Source organism: Malus domestica, chromosome 06 (assembly GCF_042453785.1).
Source record: "Malus domestica chromosome 06, GDT2T_hap1".
In the NCBI taxonomy this organism is placed as follows: Eukaryota; Viridiplantae; Streptophyta; class Magnoliopsida; order Rosales; family Rosaceae; genus Malus; species Malus domestica.
The window spans coordinates 4,302,952-4,327,091 of NC_091666.1; the positions used below are offsets into that span (position 1 = coordinate 4,302,952).

The following is a 24,140-nucleotide window of genomic DNA, read 5'->3' on the forward strand; positions in this document are numbered from 1 at the left end:
GCCAGTAGGCCGACGATGCCTTTTAAGTTAAACTCGATGTCTTTATTTCAGATTTGATATCTATTTGATGTGATTTGATTGTTTGAACCTAGTTTCACTAGGATCCACCACTTAACCATTGTAGCGAACGATGATTTGACCGTTGGATCGTCACCAAACTTTAATGTGTTATAGGATGTAATATTTGAGGACATTAGAAACTGACAGATCAGAAATCTAATGTACGGATCTTGATGAATTGAATTTTTTAATTTGTAAAACTAATTGTTGACACCACCGAATTCTAGCAATTGGTGGAGATCCGACCGTTGGATCGTTCCAAAATTTAAGGATATTGTTATAGAAGATAAATGAGACTCTTAGGAAGTTACGGATCAAAAATTTGTGGACAGATATTCCGGATTGAATTACGTAGGGTTGTGGATTCCATCGTTGACTGAGAGTTGACTTTGGTCAACATATCTCGAATCGATTTAAATACTAAAATTAGTACTACTAGAGATTAAGTGAAGTCTAGTGGGACTACAGTGGTTAGTGAGTGACATTAATACATGTGATATGGTTATTATCCTGATTTCGTATTTAATGTCTTTTGTGAATATCATTTGATTTTTTTAAATGTGAGTTGACTGTGTATTGAAAAAATTTATGAAATGTGATTTGACGTGCATATTTGAAATGTGGTTTAATTTGCATGATTGGTATGATGTGATGAAATGTGAGGGCTAGTAGTGGATCGTTAACACATTGCCATAGGGTTTGTTGCTTCGAAGCTTGTTTCATATTTCGTTTCATTGTTTCATTTCTCATTTCGTTGACCGTCCCAAATTGTGTAACTTGTGCTTTGTTTCATTTCTTGTTTCGTTGAGCCTTTATAAATTGAGTAACTTGATTCATGTTTTGTTTCTTCGAGCCGTTGTCATGTTCCTTGGACTTCCGCTTGGTTCTGTTGAGTAATCCAGAACTGGGTTCCGTTGGGGTTTCGTTGAGTGGTCTGGTTCCCTACTCTATCTGGATTTCTGCTGAGTGGTTCGGAATCGCTCGTGCTTCGCGATTCTGTTGAGTGGTCCAGAATCGTATCCTGCCTTGGATTTCATTAAGTGGTTCGATATCCATTATACTCCACGATTCCGTTGAGTGGTCTGGAATCGTATCCACTCGGATTCCGTTGAGAGGTCTGGAATCCCTTCTACTCCGAAATCGTATCTTGGTTTGGATTTCGTTGAGTGGTACAGAATCCCACTTGGTATTTTGGTTCCGTTAAGTGGTCCAGAACTCGATGTTGTTAGATTTTGTTGAGTGGTCCAAAATCTCATTTTTTTAGAGATGTAGGCTTTAGCCGAAATGTGTCGTTCTAGCCCTGCATTTTGGGTGTTGTATATGTTATTGATTGATGTGATTGTGGAATGGTGTTGGAAAGCATATGTGTGTGTGAATGGCATACCTATGTGAATGGCAAGATGACAACTATTGTTTGGCTTACGGCTAATGTGTAGTGTGGTACTCTATGTTTTCTGCTAGAAGTATTTTACGAAAAATTTAGAATTTAACAAATGATGAACTACGAATGGCTTGATCCTTATTTACGGTACGTAGGCAGCCTAACGGGGATTTTAGATGCAGCCTATATGAAAATCACTACGCAATTTGAAGCTTGAGTTGTGCCTTGACCATATCCCGAAGGCAGGGTATGTTAAATATACGGATACTTGATAATGTCACGTGTCGATCCAAGCCATATGTTAGGATCGGGGCGTGATAGTTTGAATTTTCTATAAAAGATGGTGAGTGCTCTTTCACGTGAAGGTTCTCACATGATTTTTTAAATTTTTTTAATGACTTGGCTCAAAACGACGTCGTTTTGGCCAAATCATTTAAAAAAAATTGGCTTTCTTCTTCCTCCTTCTGTTTTGCACAACATACAGCAGCTATGACTGATGTTCTTCTCCAGCACTGCCCATACTTGGGTGGTCTTTGACGGTCCTCACAGCCATTTATCCAAGCTGCCACATAGTCTACAAAAGAAGACCATGGACGATGAAGCTAAGGAACCCCACACCTCACCAACACATGCTACCATAGACCTTGAGTAAAAGGGCATTCAAAGAAAAAGTGGGAATGAGATTCCAACTCAAGGTCACAATTTCACAAAGCCATTGTTGAGATTTGCATGTTGGCAATTGATGGCACTTACTAGCTGTTAGTGCAGAATTGGCAATTCTTGACAAAATGCCTGAGTTTGTAATAGCTTAGATTTGTGACATATTTTCAATTGTAATTGTTTAAGTCTAAGGATGTCTCTCACACTTTTGATCGCAAGGATGTTACGTAAACAAGATACTTATTCAAGTACGTTTGCACGCACGCATCCAACTACATTCATCAGATATCCCATGTTATTGAATTTGGGATAGGACTCTTTCTCATCATGTGTTTTATCTCTTTAAGATGAGTTATTCTTTCTACATTTATTATTAAAACACATCTTTTGTTGGTGGGATTTATCTGATTGCATGCTTTCAAAATAAACTTATTGTTTATTTGGATGTTGAAATGGCTTTGCAGTTCTTATCTTGTGTGCAGTGATTTTTGTATATATATGAGAAGTCAGGTCCTTGGAAAATGTACTCATGAATATTGGTTTCTTTGACAAAAGAATTGAAAGGTAGCAGCGTTGTGTTTTGGGCAAGAAAAATCATTTTTATACTGCTGTTATCTTGTATTTTCAACAACATGTGTTTTTTAAGAGAAAATATTATTTTTCATGTTGCTTTCATTTGAGTTTTTAATTGAATGTCAATTATGAAAATGTGCCTTGTGATTTTTGTAATTGATTGTTTTTCAACAAACACTTCATCAAATATACATTCTGCGTGATCGAGTTAGTATCTCGCAAAGTTCGAGGGAAAGGTGATTGACGACCGCGTTAGTGTCGTGCCACTTTAACTCGAATGCTGAAGAAAGATCGAGTAGCAAAACGCAAAGACAAAGCTGCCAGCTAGTATGGGTGTCTAGTTGATTAGTTTTTGTAAGTCTTTATGTATTCTTTCTTTCTTAGTGCTTCCTAACTTGGTAGCCCGAGGATTTTCCCAGTGGTGGGTTTTACCTCGTTAAATTCTACATCATGTGCACACTCTTTATATTTATGCTGAATATTTGTGTAGGATTTAGTTTGCACTCAGAGGCCACTTCTACGAATCTAACTAATCTTTACCACTGCTAACTATTGACAGACAGGGCCTTCTAGAGGGAACTAGGATAGTATGGTTTATATATTTTCGGCTACTATAACCATAAGCTGCACTGTACTTGCAAAAACCACAACAATAACGACTTGAAATCCACAATTTTGGATGTTACCAACATACGGACAAATGAAAAAAAAAAGTTGGTTTATATTTGAAACTAGTCTAAAGTTCTTTCGACTTCACTAACAGCCGACACAGCCACAATAAGTGGCGAGGCATGGAAATAAAGGTATTCTTCTTCTGCTCTTTCAGTGAATGAGCTCTGGGCATATAAATGATGATAAATTAGCTGCCTTTAGGAGTCAGGAATCTACTGAGGTTTCCCACTTGTGTGATGAGTTATGCCAATCTCCGGACCATTTTGGCTAAAAAAACCTGCATATATTTGGTATAGCTAAGTAGGTAGATGATGGGTGTGTGCATATCATTAGGACCATCTTTCAAATTTTGGAGACCCGATGTGAAATTTATAAAAGGGACCTTCCTAAGATAGTCTTTCAAAATTGTTTTTACAATATATTGACACTAGAAATCAATTACTAAAATTGAAACAAATTTTAAAACCCACACTAATGATCAATTTCCAAATATCATTACATAATAAGTAAAGGAGACTACAAAAATAATCATTACTAAAATCAACAAATAATTTAACCTTAAAAAGTCAAACTTAAAGATGATTTTTCGTGCATTCTTTGTTGAAAAATCATCAATTAAATGGTATTATTAAGTTGTTAGAAAAATAAGAAAAGTGGGAAAGTTTTTTTTTTTGTTTTTAGTTTTCCAAAAAAAATGAGAAAGTTGAAAAGTGGTAATTATAGGTCCCACTTGAGTTCTTTTTTCTTCTTTTTTGTTTTTTAACTATGTAAATTTTTTTTTTTTGTCACATTCAGATATAATGCTTCTATATCTATATATAAAGCCAACACAAAGGTGAATAGTGTTTTTGGTGTCACCAAGTTTCAACAAAAATGCCCCCAATATAAAAAACTTTGAAGGCATCCTAAAATAATGCATCAAATTAGGCAAGGGCATTTTTGTCAATTTAACAGTAATTTTTTTAATAATTTATTTGTTTATGCTGTTTTTTTTAATTAGTACCTCACAATAGGCTAGCAATAATGTAATTAAATTTCTCTATTTTTAAACACATTCAAAACATCTTCAGAGGCATATAATTCCTATTATAAAAAAAGTCTTTCGCATGCAGATAATAATGTGATTGTTGCAATCGTATTGGATTAGGCTAACAATAATGTGATTCAATCAGCTGTTCATTCAATATTATTTTCTCTATTTTTAAGCACGTTCAAAACATCTTAAGAGGCGTGTAATGCCGGTTATAAAAAAAGTCTTTCGCATGCGGATAATAATGTGATTAAATTAGTTGTCAAATGATTTTTTTTAACTAACAATATTATCTACACTAAAGAGGAGGGGGATGGACTTAGCCTCACAATAGACTAGCAATAATGTGATCCAATCAGTTGTTTATTAAATATTATTTTTTCTATTCTTAATGTTAATTTTATAGAGACCGATTTTATTATATGGATTCAGCTGCTTTAATTGGTTTATGAGGGGTTTCTTCTAGCATGATCTAAGATTATTTGTTTAGTTCAAATATTTGACTTTCCTTTTGTCAATTTACACATATAAATACATTTAAAACGTGTAAGTCGCGTCTAGCACGTTGTGATTTAAAAAAATACATTTTGCAAGCACGTGAGCGCGTGCATGAAGGCTAGTATATTAGATACCAACTTTTTTTTTAGGGCCCCTTAAATTTAGGCGCCTTGTGCGGCCAAACACTTTGCTCCCCTCCAAAACCGCCACTGCGTACCATTGAGATTATGTTAGAGCATTTCACATTTGAACTCACTACTAATATTGTTGGTTTAAGAGCAGAGTCAACGTCTACATGTCATGTGAGGTTGAGTTGAGGAGAAACGAGATTGAAACGCATCTGAAATGTTGGATGAATTGGCAAGTTAGGTGGTTTTATGATACAATATAGTATACGAATGGAATATGTTAAGTGTATGTGTTGTATAATACAATATCGTAGGTTATGAAAAATATCGAGAGACTAATTTGTGAGCATGTTTACATCTTATTTTAAGTGTTGATTAATAACATTAATAATGCTAACCATATCATATTTTTACATGCATTTTAGTATTCTATTATATGATAAGTAATGTCTAAAAGTCACAATAATAAATAATTTTATTTCGTTGACCAAATAATTGATTTAAGAAAACTTTAGCAAAAAGCTCCTGGTACTGCTAATTTTAATGAAAAACTATATTTTTACACTAAAAAGTCAATCATGGTACCATTCATTTTACCCATTATTATGTTATTTTTGTTAAAACTCAAAGTTTTCAAATCATTTTCATTAGTTTTACTTTGATTTAATGTTGATTGAAATTGATTTAATGTTGATTGAACAATCTTGTTCTCCTATTCTCTGTGGTGCACAGAAAAGCTTCGTTAATCACCATTAGATTTCAATGGTAGGAGAAAAATAAGTGTATATTCAAATATATATATATATATGTGTGTGTGTGTGTTCATCTAAGTAAGCTCACATCTTCTTCTTAATGTAGATAATATCGTTTATTAATATATATATATATATATATATATATATATATATATATATATATATATCTCCTCTACTCACACCTTCTATTTCAATTCTCTCTTTATTTTATCTCCGTCTCCTCGAGAGGAGAGAATAAATGACATCGAACCAACACTCTGGGAGTTCAAGAAAACCACCAAGACCCTAGCTTGGCGCTTGTCGTTGGGGGTCAAGGCCGCATGGGGGCATTACTTTCCCACCAAATCCGGCCTCAAATCCAACTCGCATTATCCATGACTAATAAAAAAAACACCTCTGTCACGAATTGGTCGTCCTCCACGGCATTAGACGAGAAGCTCCAGGCGGGGTGCCTAGAAGGAGAGCTAGGGGAAGAGGGGAACGCGGATGTTATATTATTAAACGAAAGTAACTCATCCGAGATGAATTTGACTAAGAACAACACTTATTTTCGTTGTTCATATTTGAAGTCAAATTCATTAATTTATACGAGTCTTGCTATCACTGACATAATTTAACTAGGGTCACACTTAGGGATGGACAAAATACCCATGGTGTGACAACTCATCCCTAAATTTACGTTTTTATTTATTTTAATAGATGGAATTGACAAAAATGCCCTAGAGGCAAGAACTTTGGCTTCCGTTGACCATCGTCTAGAGAAACGTATGACTTATTCTTTTAGCGTATCTAAGTAGTACTCATTGGTATGAACGCATAGGCAAAAGCCGTTTACGAATCCGGATTATAACGGTATAGTTATGACCGTTCAAAGTTGTTTTTCCTTATTTTTACCGTAATCCTTTAATTAAATGAATTCCCACCATGTGGGAATTTGGCCCAATCACAAAGGAAAGGTAAGGGAACCAATTAGAAGGTGAGTTAGTGACCAATAAAATAAAAGAAGGCAATGACCAATCAGAAAATGAGGGGAAAAGAAAGAAAGGGCCCAAAACAGCCCAGAAAATCACTCATTTTGACCTCCGCGACTCCCTATATTCCGATGCCGATTCCAGCCAACTCCATTGGAGTTTTTTGACACCACCACCACCATCTTGAAGCTCTCACTACCCTCTACAAAACACAACCAAGAACCACCTTGATTAACCATTGTAGAGGCAGTTTGAGACCACGAAAGTCAATGGTTCTCACGGTGCTCCGGCCACCATTTTCAATTTTCTGGTAAATCGGCAAAGCAATGGCCAATGCCACCTTTTGGGCTTTGCAGCCCATCATTCCAGGAGAAAATCCCAACCAATCTTGACACTATTGGACCACCGTAGACGACGAATTGACGCCAGGAAGCTTTAGGCACCTGCCGGCTTTGTGGGCAAAATTGACTATTTTCCGTCCACTTTTGGACTTCATGGCAGGTATGAAAGTTGTTCCTCTCTTTGAGATCTTCATTTTTTGTGAATTTTGATAATTTTTAGAAATAATTAAATTTTCCGCCAAGTCAGGATGTCGCGTGGGCCGAGGGGTCCCCTGACCTTCCTAAGCTAAATTTGAATACCTTGGTTCCGTTTGTGAAGTTCGATTGATGAAATTTCGTCGTTTGAACTTAGTCCCATTATGGTCCACCACTTGATTATTACAGTAACCGACGATTCAACCGTTGGATCGTCATTAAATTTTAATACATTATAGTACGTAATATTTGAGGATATTAGAAACTTAAGGATTGGGAATCTAACGTACAGATCTTTCCAAATTGGAATTGTAAGTTCGTAAGATAAAACGTTGACCACCACTTGAATTGGCAATTGAAGGAGATCCAACCGTTGGATTGTAATGAAACTTTAGTATGATGTTTTAGAAGCACAATGTGGATCTTTGGAAGTTACAGATCGGAAATCTGAGATGCGGATTTTCTGGATCAAGTTAAGTAGGGTTGTGGACCCTACCGTCAATCTTTAACCGACGATTGACTTTTGATCAATGGGTCCCAAATCATTCTAGAACGTCCTTAGGGATATGTTTTATGTAAGTTATGTGTTTTATTGAGAAGAACTTTGAGGAAAGAAGTTATGATGGTTAACAGCGTAGAGATTAACCATGATTTTATTCTGGTCTATCATTGGGTTTAGTTATGATTAAGAATGTTGGGACGTTAAAGTGGTTATGCCAAATGACGCTGCGGATGCCCAGTTAAGCTTCAGGGGAGTACTTATTGATGATAGAAATTGCAGTGAGTATAGTTGTGATGAGGGTCAGCTGTACAGGTCACGTTAGGTGACTCCGGTTGACATGGTACTATTGATGGATGAGGGTCAGCCATACAAGTCACGTTAGGTGACTCCGACTAACACAATATTATTGATTGATGAGATATGGATGAGTCGTACATGTCACTATAGTGCCTCCAACTTATGTGCTAGCATTGATTGATGAGATATGAATAAGTCATACAGGTCACTATAGGTGACTCCGACTTATGTGTTAGCATTGATTTGTTGAGCACATGATTATTTATATTGCTTATGAGATGTTGTGTCGTGGTATATTTATGGATTTACTGTTGATATATGATGAGTAGATTATATTATATATTTTTTACCCTAATCTTAGTATATTTTGGTTAATATTTTGGAAGAATTTTGATACTTTGAATTGTATTTTTAATATAGGACTTTCGACTTCCTCTGGAGCAAAACAGGACCAAATGCATGAATTTTCAAGTAATTCCAGTTGGAGGACGTTTGTGAGTCAATTAGCTTGATCGTATCAAACTTTGGGATTTTTCCATCAAGCAGTTATTTTCTGGCGATAAAATAAATGAGCGATGCGCAATGCTGAAAAATGACGTTTTTGGGCTTAAATTGCGTTTTTTGGAGCCCAAGATGACCTCGGATGGGTTTGTAGCCTTCTGGAGAAGTGTTTAGAATATTCCAAACATTAAATCCAGCTATATTGGGCCAGTTTTGAAGCAGCTTATGGGTCCAAAAAGTGGCTGTTCAGATTTTAGGCGAATTTTACCATTTAATTTAGGATTATGTTTCCTATTTTATTTTATTATTATTATTAGTTTCCTAGTGGGAATAAAGGACCTGTTTTTAGGGTTTGTGTGGGGGCTTAGCAGATATATTGCTTGGCCGTCTACAGTTTTTTAGGAGGAGGCTTATTTTTATGAAAACTTTGGAGACAGAAAGAATTGAGAGGGTTATTGAAGATTTTCTACTTTGAGGTGTTTTTATTCTTATTCATTTTAATGATTTTTATTATGAGTATATGTAACTAATTCTTTTGCTAGGGTTAGGCCATGAACCTTAGTAAGAATGTGTAGTTTTATTAATTTGCTTATAAACGGATGCATGCTTGCTTTGAATTATTAATCACTGCGGTTAAGACTATCTATATATTTTAATGATTGATCACCATTAGGGTATTTAGACAAGTAATTTGATGCAATTTTTGTTGGAACATCACCTTGAAATTGAGAAGGGCTTATTGTGATTAGTAATTGTAAGTTCACTTAAGGCAAACATTACGCTCTTAAGGGTTACATGGTTTTTCAAAGGGTTTTCACAAAGTTTAATGAGTCTTGCTTGTTTATATTTGATCTGAACATCATAGACGGATTGCATGCTAGATATACGTTTTCGCTTGAACATCACAAGGAAAATATGCATTAGGAAAACCTAACCTTCAAAGCATGGATGTGGAAATTCATAAGTAATTGATAGAATTGCATAGGATTGTGACGATAATGGCTAAACCCTAGTCTTTCCCTAAATTGATTTTAATAAAAACAAACAAAAAACGTTTTTATTTTTTTCTGTTTGCTGCCTTTATTTTCTAACTTCTAGGTTTCTTTAATTGTTAATTCAATATTTTCAAACTCAAACATCTCAAATCTTTGATAAAAATCTGTTTTAATGGTTAATTAAGAGTTGATTTAATTACGAATTAGTCAAACAATCTTTGGGGACAACGACCTTGCATGAGCAATTATACTACAATTACCTTGTATTCTTGCAAGTATTTTCAGTGATTTTAACCCTATTGCGCAGGTATAAAAAATCATATCAATATACTTTTGATTTTACATTGATACGTGGTATGATTTTTTTTAAACTATACAGGTGTTATAGCGAGGGGTTATAACGATTTAGAAGGTTTTTATTAAAATTTTATTTCCAGGGCCACTCACTCTTGCTTTGTTTCCACCCTCCAGGTCTTTTTTAGCTGAGTTTTCTTATCGACGAGGATTCGTGGCAAATTTTGGTATTGGAGATTACCTTCAATGATATGATTCTCAATCCACTCTACTGTACTTTAATTATGTTCTGACATCACGTGTAAAATGGGTTCATTTCCACTCACAGCGCACTCTCGTATTTAGACACTTATAGATTTAAATTTATTCACATTTTTTCCACATCACTATACTTTATGGCTTCGTCACCCTCTTAGTGTTAGCCAGCACAACTCGATTTGGAGTCCAAATGAACTTTCTGGATCGGGGGGTGTCACATGGGTATGGGTAACCACGGTTACCCGTCTATTTAGAATTTATGGTTACGTTTATGGGTAACCGTTTATATGAATAAACGGTTATGGGTATAACCGTTTACCTGTGAAATTTAAATAAACAGTTATTCGTATTACCCGCAGTCATAAATGGGTACTCATTTAATAGTTTATTTTAATATATATATATATATATATATATATATATATATATAAAATAAAAAAAGAAAAAAAAACCCCTAAATTCATACATTTTTAGGTCGGAAAGATCTTACTAATTCTGAGTTCTGAGTTTATTTATCATGCATTGCATGCTAAACATATGTTGGTTGGAAGGGATGCAGCATGCTGGGCCTCTTGGTCTATTAATTTCAGAGAGTCTCAAGTTTAATGGTGTCTGTGTTTTCTTCGTCTTGCTAATCGCGGTTATCAATCAATGTTTCATGATCATGTGCATGGATGGTATTGTTAATTAATTTCCAAATTCTAATTGCGGTCATAAATTAATGTTTGAAGGCGCTGGGCTACTAAGAAAAATCTCATTGATTCATTGTCAAATATGACGGTGTTTAATTGTCAAAAAAAGAAAATTATGACATTTTTTTAAAAATTTTAAGTTGTTAAAAAAACATGTAGACGGGTAAAAAAAAGTGTAAATGGTTAAAAAATGAGTAAACAGATATATACGGTTATGGTTAACTGGGTACGCAGTTATGAGTATGGATAATTGTTTACAAACAATTATAGATATGTATATACCCGTTTATGCAATTACCCAACGAGTAAACGGTTATATAAGTAAAATATTAAACGCTTATGAATAAATAACCGCAGTTACCCGCCCGTCATAACCATTGTCTATCCCTTACTCACATCCTATTGTCACCCATCGATGTTGAATTCATTGTCTAACAATGACTCTCACCATAATATTTGCGAGATATCTAACGAACAAATACTAGTGCAAATTTAGAAATTCATCTGACAAACAAAGCTGATATATTGCATCTCTTTGAATCCATTGAACTGCAATATAACTTCTATTGCAACCATGTTATTAGAATAAGCAACTAGTGTTAATTAGAAAAATAAAATTTGTAATTTCAAAAACTTTAGTTTAATGTGTAAAATAATTTTACGTGTCAAGTGATGAGGAAAGAAGACAAAACTGGAAAGGAAAAAGAGAGAGATGGTTAGCAATAGCATTCTCCAATTTTAGTAGGTGGGAAGATAAAACATGTGTGTAGGCGTACTTGTTAGGAAATGCTTCCTTAAAATGTATTTTTGATCCAAAGCGCTTTCATGTCAAAGCACTTCGATTTAGAGTACATCGAAAAATAAAATGCAAATGCTTGAGAGAAAATACTTGAAGTGTTTCATAAAAGATGGCTGATTTGGCCCCTTTTTAAAAAACTGAAATTAAAATTGTGTTTGGTAAATGAAAAATAAAATGTGGTTTTTGTCAAAATCATGATTCAAAACAGCAAAAAGCTGCTTTTGAAAATCGCATTTTTTTTTTCACATCATAACAACCCCAAACTAACCCATTATATATTTATTCTAGAAAGCACTTCAAATAGAAGCACTTTTAAATTTTTCTATTAAACACGGTCAGAAACGCCTTTGAAATTTTCTGCTAAACGCTATCGGAAGCACTTTTATATTGTGCTTGTGAAATGCGTAGTAGTGATTGTTTGGTAAATTTTGAGGTAAACTTGTCAGAGAGAAAATTAGGGTTGTATAAACCCCTTCATCTCGTCGGCCCTCCCTCCTCGCCTTTCTCGGACTGTCTTTGTCTCCTTCTCTTCTTCTTCTAAGCGCTTGTAGCGTCGCCCACAACAACAATCGTGCTAAGGGTTAGGGTTTCCAGTTCTTTACTCTGATTCTTCCAACAAGTCTCTTTCCAATTCTGTAATTTTGTAGGATTAGGGTTTTCGTTTCGGGCTTTCTCTCCGTGAGCGATTTTCCCGACTCTTAGGTGAGTAATTCACTGTTTCGAATTTGATTTTTGCTTTTAAATTATAGTTTAAATCTCTATATTTTCATATGGTTCTTCACATTGTTACCCAATCTCAGTGGAAATCCCTAATTCAATTGCTAAATTTTGGTGAAGTATTTTTAATTTGGTTACTGAGTTTTGTTATCAGAGCTATGATTTGTTATTTGAATTTCACTTTCTGTTTGTTTATTTGAATTCAGAAATTCCATTTTGGCTAGTTGAATTTCATTAGGGATATGTTCCTCGTCCTGTTTCCATTTTGGTTCTCTCCTGCCTGTTTCTCGCTATTCGAGGAGGCTGTAGTCGATTTGTTTCTCTGAAGCTCGCCAAAATAGCTCAGGTCATAGCTCCCGAACTGATTAGGGTTTGATGTTGTGTGCCATTACTGTAAGGTGTTTTGTTGTACATTTTAGTTCTATACTATTAGGGTTTGATCAGAATTCAGAACATGGAACAGAAAGCACATAATGTCATATTCTGTTATTAGAATGACATGTGATGTCAATGTTTGGATGATCGTTAGCGATTCATTTGATTAGTTTTTGCTGACACAAGGAGTGGATAGTTAGTAATACAGTGATTTTATATTAAATGTTGGTTGGAGGGCTAGCAAAACACTGAAAATGGAAGTTGATATTGATTTTCAATACAATTTTCTCATAGGTTTCTCACACAAGATTGATGGAGTATTCTTGTGTGGCCAAGTAGTAAACTTTCTGTGGTACAAGCAGTTCATTTTACTAGTTTATCTTTATTGGTTTTTCTATTTGCTTTAGTAAAACTATATCACACCAAGTTAAAGTATTCAATTTGATGTGGTAATTTGTTGGTTTTATTAGAAAACAATTTATTTGGCTCCTAACTAATTGATTGTGAAGGACATCAACTTGTAGAAATCAGATACTGAAGAACATCAACATTATTAGAAAGCCCTTCTCCTGTGGTCTTTTGTCTAACTGTATGCATGTACAAAATCATGTACTAGAGCAGTGGTTTTGATATTGCTTTTTGTTAATATTTATTCTTTTTTTTTTTTTACTAGATATGGCTCTAGATATCTTGTTTGCTTTTGTTGATCCAATTGGGAAGCTGTATTATGATCTTTGGCCAAAGATTGCAGATGTTGCTGGTGTCATCATCTATGTGTAGTTAGTCAATCCCAATGTAGGGCAGAAAGACTTTATTTATTTATTTTAACAGCAGATACCAACTAAATTTTGGGTTTCATGGACTTTCCATTAATATTATTATATTTTAATAAATTTATAATTACATAATGTACCCGACGATTAAAAATATTTGGTATTACCCATCAAGTTGAATTGTGTATGAAGCATGTCTTTCACTATGGGAGAATTATTGGTTTTGATTTTTTTTTTTTACAAAAGATAACTAGTGGCAGCATGGCATAGAAGTTTGCCAAAGGGTATACAACAAGTTCATGTAAACACTTCTCATAGACAACACGTGATGCACATTGTTGAAAGATAAACCTTTTAACAACTGGGGATTTAACAACATGCATGATCCTCGATCATTGGAAACCACACATGTTAAATGCATTTTTCTTGAGGGTTTAAAGCAAATTTTGAGATGCCCTTTGTTCGGAATTTATTTGTTTGCCCTAGATGTAAATTGAAACCTGCATGATCCTCAATCATACAAAACAGCGTATGTATGTCGCAAATGTGATGTCTATTGTTTTGTTAAGCATGTGCATTAATTGATTATTTTTCCATTATTTTTTCTGCTAGACCTGTTTTGTCAGACCACTTAAAGCGATGCATTGTTGGGATTATAGATCGAGCAAGTCATGTTCCCCCATCCAACATTTCAAGGGGTTTCGTAATTGAAGCGAGTTGTCAACTTTTAGCTGCAAGCAAACTTTAGTGGTAAGTTTACTGTGAAGTAGGGAAGCATTGTTTGTGAGTGTTGTTTTCATTCCTCTGTTTTGTTTGTTCATGCTTTATACTAAACTTGGCCTGAATGTGAGACAGGCAAAGATATGAACGTTGCGCAAACAAAAGATAGTTTTATAATGAAGCCTATTGATCAAAGAGAGCGCACCAGAAACCGTAATGATATTCAGACAAGTCGCATGAAGAACAGAGAACGACAACGTAGGTATAGGGCCCGTAAGCGTCTTGAAGCAGATTTGAAGAAGTCTAGCATCATAAAGCAACCAACTGCACCAGAAGTAGAAGTGCAACGAAATGAGTTCATTTACACACCCCGTGTGTACTGTAAACGAGATTGGAAAAAGGATGCAAGGAGTGCTCATGCTTTTAAGGCCCCTGAATTTACTCATAATGGTTATGCCATCCCTACTCTTACGTCAATCAGTGAGGGTCAAAGTGTGTTTTTGTCTGGAGCAGAGCTACAATTAGATAGTGAATCCCGGTCTGAGATAATTGTGAACCAGAATAACTGCGAAATGCATGTATCTAATTTTGGTCGAAGAGATTGGAAAGCCGATGCAAGAAAGAAGAAAATCTAAGGCAGATGGCCGAGGAGTCCTAACTATTCCATTTGTATGGTATGGTACTTTATGGGTTTCATGTCTGAATTTTCAAGTTATGCTCTTAATGGCGTACAAGGGACGAGGAAACAGGAAGCGTAGACTCTAAGTTGATAATTGGGTTGCATATTCGGAAGCCTAACAATGACAGAAACAATCTCAAACCTTGTTACCTATTGAGTTAGAAAACCAGGTAAGTGGTCAGACTCATTATAATGTATGATAACTGTTAATGAAGCATATAGAGAATTTCACCAGATGTTTCATCTGTGAGGATTGATGGGATTTCAATGTCTGTGTGTTTTTCTTTTTTGGTTTGGACGAATGTCGCTTCTTTTATGCAGTGCTACCACGTCATAATGACGGGCATGCCTTTGATCTTCGTTGTATGCTTAACAAGTTTCAAGAAATGTGAATTGACATGCTCTTTCAGTAACAATAATGCATTTTGTTGTGGTAGCTTCTGTCGCTGGTGGTGACAATTTTCTTTTAAGTTGCTATCTGTTGTGTGCCGATCCCTGGGATAAGGTTTTGTTATTGTTGTATTGCTATCCGTTTTGCATATTGGCATTGGCAGTTAGCTGCCTCAGTCACTAGATTGTCTGTTTTCAATCCTAAAAGAAAGAGATTTGTTTGAATTGTTGTAGATCCTGTATCGAATATATATCAACATTCGGCCTTGATTTCTCTCTAATCAAATGTGGTTCCAGCGGTTCAATCGTTAGAAGACACATTGATTTGGAGAAATGGTGTTATTCAGTAGTAGTCTCTTTTCAAAATATTTTGGTTGCAATGAAAAAAATTCTTGTTGGTATGGACTTGACATATATTATCACATAGAAAGACAGAATTTTTGTAATTTGTAATTTTTTTAGTTTAATGTGTAAAAAAAATTTCGGTTAATCTTAGTTTACTATCCTGAAGTTTATTGGTTTTCAACATTTCGTACATCAAATTTTTTTCGTTCCAGAATGGTACCTAAGTTATAATTATAGGACAATTTCATACTTCCGTTAAGCGTCTGTTAAAACAAGCATTAACTTATGACGTGGCACCTACAACAGAATAAGAAGGATAGGAAAGATGGAGGATTGCGAGGCTTGGGACGACGACTTCAATTTTTAATTTTTTATAATTTTTAAATTTTATTCAAATTTTTAATTTCCACGTGGCTTCTAGTCACTGTTCATGCGAGTGTCACGTCACAAGTTAACATCTATTTTAACAGACAACTTAACGAAAGTATGAAATTGTCTCATAATTATGACTTTAGATACCACTTTAGGACGAAAAAAACTTAATGTATGAAATGTTGAAAATCAAGAAATTTTAGGGTAGTAAATTGAGATTAACCCAAAAACTTTATGTGTCAAGTGATAAGTTGGGAAGACAAAAAATGAAGGGTATGATATTCACACAACTCATTTTACTTTTCACACACCCTTCTAATTTTCAACTGTCGGATATGATGAATTGAAGAAAATTAACAGATAAAAATTAATAAGGAGTGTGTAAGAAGTAAAATGGGTGTGTGGATAGCACCCCAAAATGAAAAGGAAAACGAGAGAGATTTAGCATTCTCCATTTTTTAATGGGAGTCTTAATGTTGGTACTGTTCACTTATCGTTAATGACATTTTTACTTTAAAAAAATCACTTATAGTACTATTCACTTACAACACATTTTTATCATTTTGATTAAAACTCAAAGCTTTCAAGTCTTTTTCATTAGTTTTTTTTATTTATTTATTTTGGGTAGGTGAGAAATGATAAAACACGTGGGTAGCATAACCGCTTGCAAATGCTTCTTTAAAAACATGCGTTGGCATACCCGTTTTGAAATGCTTTTTTAAAAAGCATTTGTTTATCAGAAGCGATTTCATGTCAAAGCACTTCTATTTGAATGAGGATCCTTTCCGGATTTCCTTTATGTAGATTCCGAAGATTTTTTAATCGTGTCCGTTCATCATACATCATGTGATCATTTTTCATCAAATAATGCTTGTGTTCAATTTTAAATAAAATAATTTTAAATGATTTATAATCACACATGAATATACGTGATTAAATGATATTCGGGCACAAAGACGATTTGGAGAGGATCCTCATTCCTTCTATTTGGAGTACATCATAATTTTTAAGACAAAATGCAAATCCTATAGAAAAGTACTTGAAGAAGTGCATCAGGTGCTTCTTCTAGAAAATATTTCAAGTGCTTTTTCAACCTAGAAGCACTTATAAATTTTTCTGTCAACCGCAGTCAAAAGCGCCTTTAATGATCTAAAATGTTTTTAGTTATTTTCAAAACACTTCCAAACAATTTGACATCAATTAAGGTTTGATTAGAAGTGCTTTTAAAATAATTGAAATTGCTTTTAATGGTAATGTTTTTTAAACAAATCCTTAATTAAAATGTAAATGAATCATGAAAAAGTGGTTAAAGTGTTTCCTTAAATAAAAAATAATAATAATAAATAAAAGCATAACCGGTGTTTCTCATAAGAAACATATTTTCAATCATTTTAAAAATATTTGTAAACGAGACCAGATTACTGGATTAAAAGTAAATTTTTTATTTTTTTATTTTTTGTCAAAGATAGAGTATTAAAAGTAAAATATTTAACAGTAATGGAAATCAAACCTGCGCAACCGTAACACTCGCTGTTAGACACGTCACAATATTTATCTCGTGGGCCCTCCCTCCTCGTCTTTCTCAGACTGTCTTTGTCTCCTCCCGTTCTAACCACTTTTAGCCTCGTCCTCAACAACAATCGTGCTAAGGGTTAGGGTTTCCGATTCTTTCCTCTGGTTCTTCCGGCAACTCTCTTTCGTATTCTGTAATTTTATAGGGTTAGGGTTTTCGTTTCGGGCTTTCTCTCCATGAGCGATGTTCCCGACTCTCAGGTGAGTAATTTACTGTTTCAAATTTGAATTTTTCTTTTAAATTATAGTTTAAATCTCCGTATTTTCATATGGTTCTTCACATTGTTACCCAATCTCAGTGGAAATCCCTAATTCAATTGCTAAATTTTGTGAAGTTTCTCTGTGTGTTTTAATTTGGTTACTGAGCTTTTTTATTTTATTTTTTATCAGAGCTTTGATTTGTTATTTGAATTTCACTTCCAGTTTGTTTATTTGAATTCAGAAACGCCATTTGGCTAGTTGAATTTCATTAGGGATATGTTCCTCTCTCTGCATCTCTGTCTGCTTCCATCTCGTCTGCCTCCTTGGTTGTCTCCTGCCTGTTTCTCGTTATTCTGAGCGGTTGTTGGAAGCCCAAATCGAGGAGGCTGTAGTCGATTTGTTTCTCTGAAGCTCGCCGAAATAGCTCAGGTAATAACTCCCGAACTGATTAGGGTTTGATGTTGTCTGCCTTTACAATAAGATGTTTTGTTGTACATTTTAGTTCTATACTTTTAGGGTTTGATTTTATGGAAACTGATTATGTATAGAACATGGAACAGAAAACACATAATGTCATATTCTGTTATTAGAAAGACATGTGATGTCAATGTTTGGATGATCGTTAGCGATTCAGTTGATTAGTTTTTGCTGACACAAGGAGTTGATAGTAACTTAGTACAGTAATGTTATATAATTGTGGAGGGCTAGCATAATACTGAAAATGGACATTGTTATTGATCTAGTATGCTTTGTAGGTCTTTTTAAACTCATGTTGATCAACTAATAGTCTTGCGATTTTCGAGATTATTTGCTTTTATGAGATAACTGAATGCAACTACCAAGTTTTGAATTTTGTTATTGATTTCAAATACAATTTTCTCGTAGGTTTCCAACACAACTTGTGCGGCCAAGTAGCTCTGTAAACTTTCTGTAGTAAAAGCAGTTCATTTTACTGCTCAAGTGTTCATTTTATTGGTTTTTCTATTTGCTTTAGTAAAACTATATCGCACCAAGTTAAGGTATTCAATTTGATGTGGTACTTTGTTGGTCTTTATTAGAAAACAGTTTGTTTGGATCCTAACTGATTGATAGTGAAGGACACCAACTTGTAGAAATCAGATACTGAAGGACATCACATTATTAGAAAACCCCTCACCTGTGGTCGTTTGTCTAACTGTTTGCAAGTACAAAATCATGTACTAGAGAAGTGGTTTTGATTTTGCTTTTTGTTAATATTTGTCCTTTTTTTACTAGATATGGCTCTAGATATCTTGTTTGCTTTTGTTGATCCAATTGGGAAGCTGTATTATGATCTTTGGCCAAAGATTGTAGATGCTGCTGGTGTCAGCATCTATGTGTAGTTAGTTACTGTCAATGTAGGGCCGAAAGATTTTGTTTTTTTACAGTAGATACCAACTAAAATTTATTTCATGGATTTTGTGTTAATATTATTATATTTTAATAAATTTATAATTACTTAATGTAACCGACGATTAAAAATATTTGGTATTACTATCAAGTTGGAATTGTGTATGAACCATGTCTTTCAATATGGGAGAATTATTGGTTTGGATATTTTTTTACAAAAGATAACTCGTGGCAGCATGGCATAGAATTTTCCACAAGGTATACAACAAGTGCATGTAAACTCCTCTATTAGACAGCACGTGATGCATGTTGTTGAAAGATAATACCTTTTAACAAAATGGCATAGAATTTGCTAAAATGTATACAACAAGTGCATGTAAACTCCTTTATTAGACAGCACATGATGCACATTGTTGAACGATAATACCTTTTAACAACAGGGGATTTAACAACGTGCATGATCCTCGACCATAGGAAACCACACATGTTGTTAAATGCATTTTTCTTGAGGGTCTAAAGCAAATTTTGAGATGTCCTTTGTTCAGATTTTATTTTTTGCCCTTGATGTAAATTGAAACTTGCATGATCCTCAATCATACAAAACCGCGTATGTATATCTCACAAATGTGATGTCTAAGGGAAGAGTATGCTTGGCTGGTACTTTCGATCAAATGAATTCCTGATCATGTTTTCTCTATTGGTTTGTTAAGCATGTGCATTAATTGTTCATTTTCCATATTATTCTTCATGCTAGACCTATTTTTGTCAAATTTTTGTCAGACCACTTAAAGCGGTGCATTGTTGGGATTATAGATGGAGCAAGTCATGTTCCCCCATCCAACATTACAAGGGGTTTCGTAGTTGAAGCTTGTTGTCAACTTTTAGCTGCAAGCAAACTTTAATGGTAAGTTTACTGTGAAGTAGGGAAACATTGTTTGTGTGTGTTGTTTTCATTCCTCTGTTTTGTTTGTTCATGCTTTATTACTAGACTTGGTCTGAATGTGAGACAGGCAAAGATATGAACGTTGTTCAAACAGAAGATAGTTTTATAATGAAGCCTATTGATCAAAGAGAGCGCACCAGAAATCGTAATGATGTTCAGACTCGTCGCATGAAGAACAGAGAACGACAACGTAGATATAGAGCCCGTAAGCGTCTTGAAGCAGATTTGAAGAAGTCTAGCATTATAAAGCAACCAACTGCACCAGAAGTAGAAGTGCAACGAAATGAGTTCATTTACACACCCCGTGTGTACTGTAAACGAGATTGGAAAAAGGATGCAAGGAGTGCTCATGTTTCTAAGGCCGCTGAAATTACCCCTAATGGTTATGCTGTCCCTACTCTTACGTCAACCAGTGAGGGTCAAAGTGTGTTCTTGTTTGGACCTAAGGCAGAGCCGCAATTAGATATTGAATCCCTGTCTGAGATAACTGTGAACCAGAATAACTGCGAAATGCATGTATCTAACTTTGGTCGAAGAGATTGGAAAGCCGATGCAAGAAAGAAGAAAATCTAAAGCAGATGGCAGAGGAGTCCTAACTATTCCAATGGTATGGTATGGTACTTAACGGGTTTCATGTCTGAATCTTCGGGTAAGTTGATTACTGGCAGAAAAGGGACGGGGAAACAGTAAGCGTAGAGTCTAAGTTAGTTGATTACTGAGTTGCATATGTGGAGGCTAGCAATGACGGAGAAAGAGTCTTGAACCTTGTTACCAATTCAGTTAGAAAACCAGGTAAGTCGTCAAACTCATCGTAATGTATGGTTACTGGTCATGAAGTACGTAGAGAATTTCCCCAAATGTTTCATCTGTGATGATTGAATGAATGTTCGCTTCTTCAAAACGCCATGTATCTTGGATTGCATCTAAATTTGTTTCATGTGAATCGTCTGTGCATATGTATCGAATTTTTGTCTGTTTTCAATCCTAAAAGAAAAGATCTATTTGAATTGTTGTCGATCCTGTATCGAATCTAAATCAACATTGGTCCATGATTTCTCTCGAATCAAATGCTTCTAGCGACGGGTTCAATTGACAGAAGCAGCATTGATTCGGAGAAATGGTGTTATGCAGAAGTAGTCGCTTTCCAAAATATTTTCTCTCGAATCAAATGCTTCTAGCGACGGTTAGAAGTAGCTTGCTTTCTGAAAAGAAATGTTTTCTTCTTTACCTTTATCGCCTTACAGTCCCCATCTTGTTTCTCGTCATAGGGTTGAATAAATTAACAGTGAATAAAACAAGCAGGGAATACAGATGAGAGAATCGTATTCATTAACTAGTGTTGTCATTACGTTATTCTTTTTATTTCTTTCTTACGTCGGTACGGATAGAACCCTATTTCCAAAATCCTAACTCATTTTCTTACATTTCTGACCACTTAGGGCAATGTCTCAAACACGCACAGAAATGTATGAACCCTAACCCCGAAAGAAATTGACCCTCACTTTGCTTCTCTCCTTTTTAATTAGAATATTTAGGAATAACCAACATGTACATTTGAATAAGGAATTACAAGATAAAAACACAACTCAGAAAATAAATAAACAAATAATACGATGAAAATATTAAAAAATTAACTAATGCGAATTATAATTTATGAGTTTCTCCCTTTCTTCTCATTTCTGAGGAGCGACAAATTCTCAAAGCTCCAATCCCTTCTCATTCCGGAGCTCCTGACCAGGCGCGGTTCAGTGCTCCCTTCATATGCAACTCCGCCTGTAGTCATAAGCCGGCGATGACCGGGCCCCTTCTTCCCCTTCTTCTCCAGCACGAAGATAGATGAGTTTTCAATCTGCTCGTAAGGTGGCGAAGTTAAGTTCCCGGACCAGCTTCTGTCGATATTGATGTTTACGCAACAGAGTTTCCGATAAGCTTTCTCCTTGCTCGCATGATCCCTGTCGCCGGAGGAGCTTGTTCTTTGCCGGACCTGGCATGATAGGCAATTAAGGCTCATGGTTTTACAGTGTATATATATGTATATATGTATATATGTATGTGAAACCCTACAGCCTTCAGGCTAAGCTTGCATATGAGGCAGAATGGGTGGGGATGCAGATGCAAAGGGTTCTACCATCACAACATGTTAGTGATGGATTAGGGAGACGAGAGACAAAGAGATTGAGATATACAATGTTTTCTGGGAGTTAGTTTTTCTGGAGGCAAACTCATTGTGGTTGGAAAAATAACAACCAAATGTTATTTTTGTTACTTTGGTATTGGGATTAGGGTGTTGCCAACCGGAAACACAGCTTAACCAGTTCTAATTCGGGCCAACAAATTGCCAATGCCAACCTTATCCAATTGGCCTAATTTTCATGCATGGTATAGCATAGTGATTTTTTTTTTCATTTTTTTTTTACATACTATTATTAAAAGGAAGGATGAGAGTTCAAAACTATTACAATTTACAATAATTTAGAGAGAGAAGTTTCAAACCTAGAACGCAATGAGTAAAAACTTAATACCCTATACACTAGGATATTGGACTACATGCAATGGTATGGTAGAAGTTAATTAACTTTATCTGCTTATATTTTATTCTTTTGGTCAATAGTTTTATCTATTATTGACACGACAAATGAGGTGCAAAATACCACTATTTTAAAAATCTCTGCCTAGGCGCTAGGTGGTTGGTCACCGTCCCGATTAATGGCTAGGCGTTTGAAAATTAAGAAATGGTGCCTAGACCTACTGAGGCACCCGCCAAGACCCGCCTAGGTTACGACTCACTTAGACAGAAAATAGATAACATTCATTTGGCATTTTATTTTTTCCAATAAATTTTAAGAGACGTGTTGAATACTTAAATGAACACACATTATATGCTTGTTTCCCATGTTTTCATTATGTTCCAATAGCTCATAATATATATGTCATTCTATTTTGTAGTTTATGATGAAATTATATACATTTTAAGTATAAATAGACACTTATTTACACTAAATATCATAGATTTAATTAAATCCGTCTAGACGCTAGGCCCCAGCCAGCCGCCTGACTAGCGCCTAACATCTTTTAGAACCTTGCAAAATACAAAGATTTTCTTTGTGTACAACCACAACCCAATTCAAACAACAGAAAGAAGAAAAAAACCATAAAAAAAAACAGGGGAGAGAAGTAATAATGTTTTACCAAATTGCCAAATATTTGCGAACTCCAAATAATTAGGACCTTAGAGGGTTGGAGATGAGAGACAAAAAATTTGAAAAATAATGGGAGATATCATATGATGTCCCAATTTTGCATGGGACTTGGGCCAAACGCAATTGGTCAAGGCCCAAATAAACTAACTCGACGGTTTGATGAGTGGAAAAACTTTGAGAGATTCTTGACACATTTGGGCTGGTGCAATTCGAGGCCTAAAGGGATTCAAAGTTCTAATGAGAAAGGCAGTGACCATTGTTGAGCTTAAAATATTAAAAACACATCTATTTATTCTCTATAGTTGATATCAAATCTATGAGTAAATCTATGTGAGGGCTTCAATCCTTACTTCTTTTGTTTGATTTGAATTGGATCTCCAAGTCCGAAAAGAATGGGAACTCTAAGTCACCAAAAAAAAATATGTGAAGCGTAGAGGAGCGACATGGGGAGGATTTGGTGCTAGCAAAATCCTCCCTAAGTGATTGGCCCCGTAGAGGGAATCTAGATTGGTGTTTCTATTTCACCAAAACAAAGCCCTAATGAAGGCTACAACTCCTCTTATATAGTCCTTGCAATTAAGTGAAAACTACTAGCCCATTGGGTCATGAAACCCAAAATTTTTTAAAAATCCAATTTGAACTTATTTGTTTGATTAATTAACTTACTAATCAATCCTAACATTAAACAAGAAATTATTTCCATGAAGTTTCTTCAATTTCTACCTTACTCACGGTGTACGATCCATAAGGTTTTAATTAGTAAGGCAGTTGATTATTAGAACTCTTACTAATCAATTATTAGTTAAATCCTTCTTTTAATTTATTATTTTGTTTTATGAGTCATATTACACAGTCTTCTCCTTCTATGGTTGAAGGTTAGAGA

The 24,140-nt window shown here is 34.9% G+C and overlaps 1 protein-coding gene, 1 long non-coding RNA gene and 1 other non-coding gene across 3 annotated transcripts; 2 read left to right on the plus strand and 1 right to left on the minus strand.

The window, feature by feature from the left end:
- The first annotated feature begins 11,798 nt into the window (after window positions 1–11,798).
- On the plus strand, window positions 11,799–15,302 carry LOC103428173 (uncharacterized). The gene is made up of 3 exons (XR_528429.4): window positions 11,799–12,304; window positions 14,080–14,217; window positions 14,323–15,302. It is a non-coding gene; the product is annotated as an uncharacterized lncRNA (long non-coding RNA).
- Window positions 15,303–17,470: 2,168 nt separating this feature from the next.
- LOC103428172 (uncharacterized) lies at window positions 17,471–21,000 on the plus strand. Its single transcript, XR_528427.4, has 4 exons — window positions 17,471–17,746; window positions 17,988–18,175; window positions 19,895–20,018; window positions 20,125–21,000. It is a non-coding gene; the product is annotated as an uncharacterized protein (transcript).
- Window positions 21,001–21,708: 708 nt separating this feature from the next.
- Window positions 21,709–22,068, minus strand: LOC103428195 (uncharacterized). Its single transcript, XM_008366290.3, has one exon. It carries the CDS (start codon window positions 22,066–22,068, stop codon window positions 21,709–21,711), a length of 360 nt encoding a protein of 119 aa, XP_008364512.1.
- Between the last annotated feature and the right edge of the window lie 2,072 nt (window positions 22,069–24,140).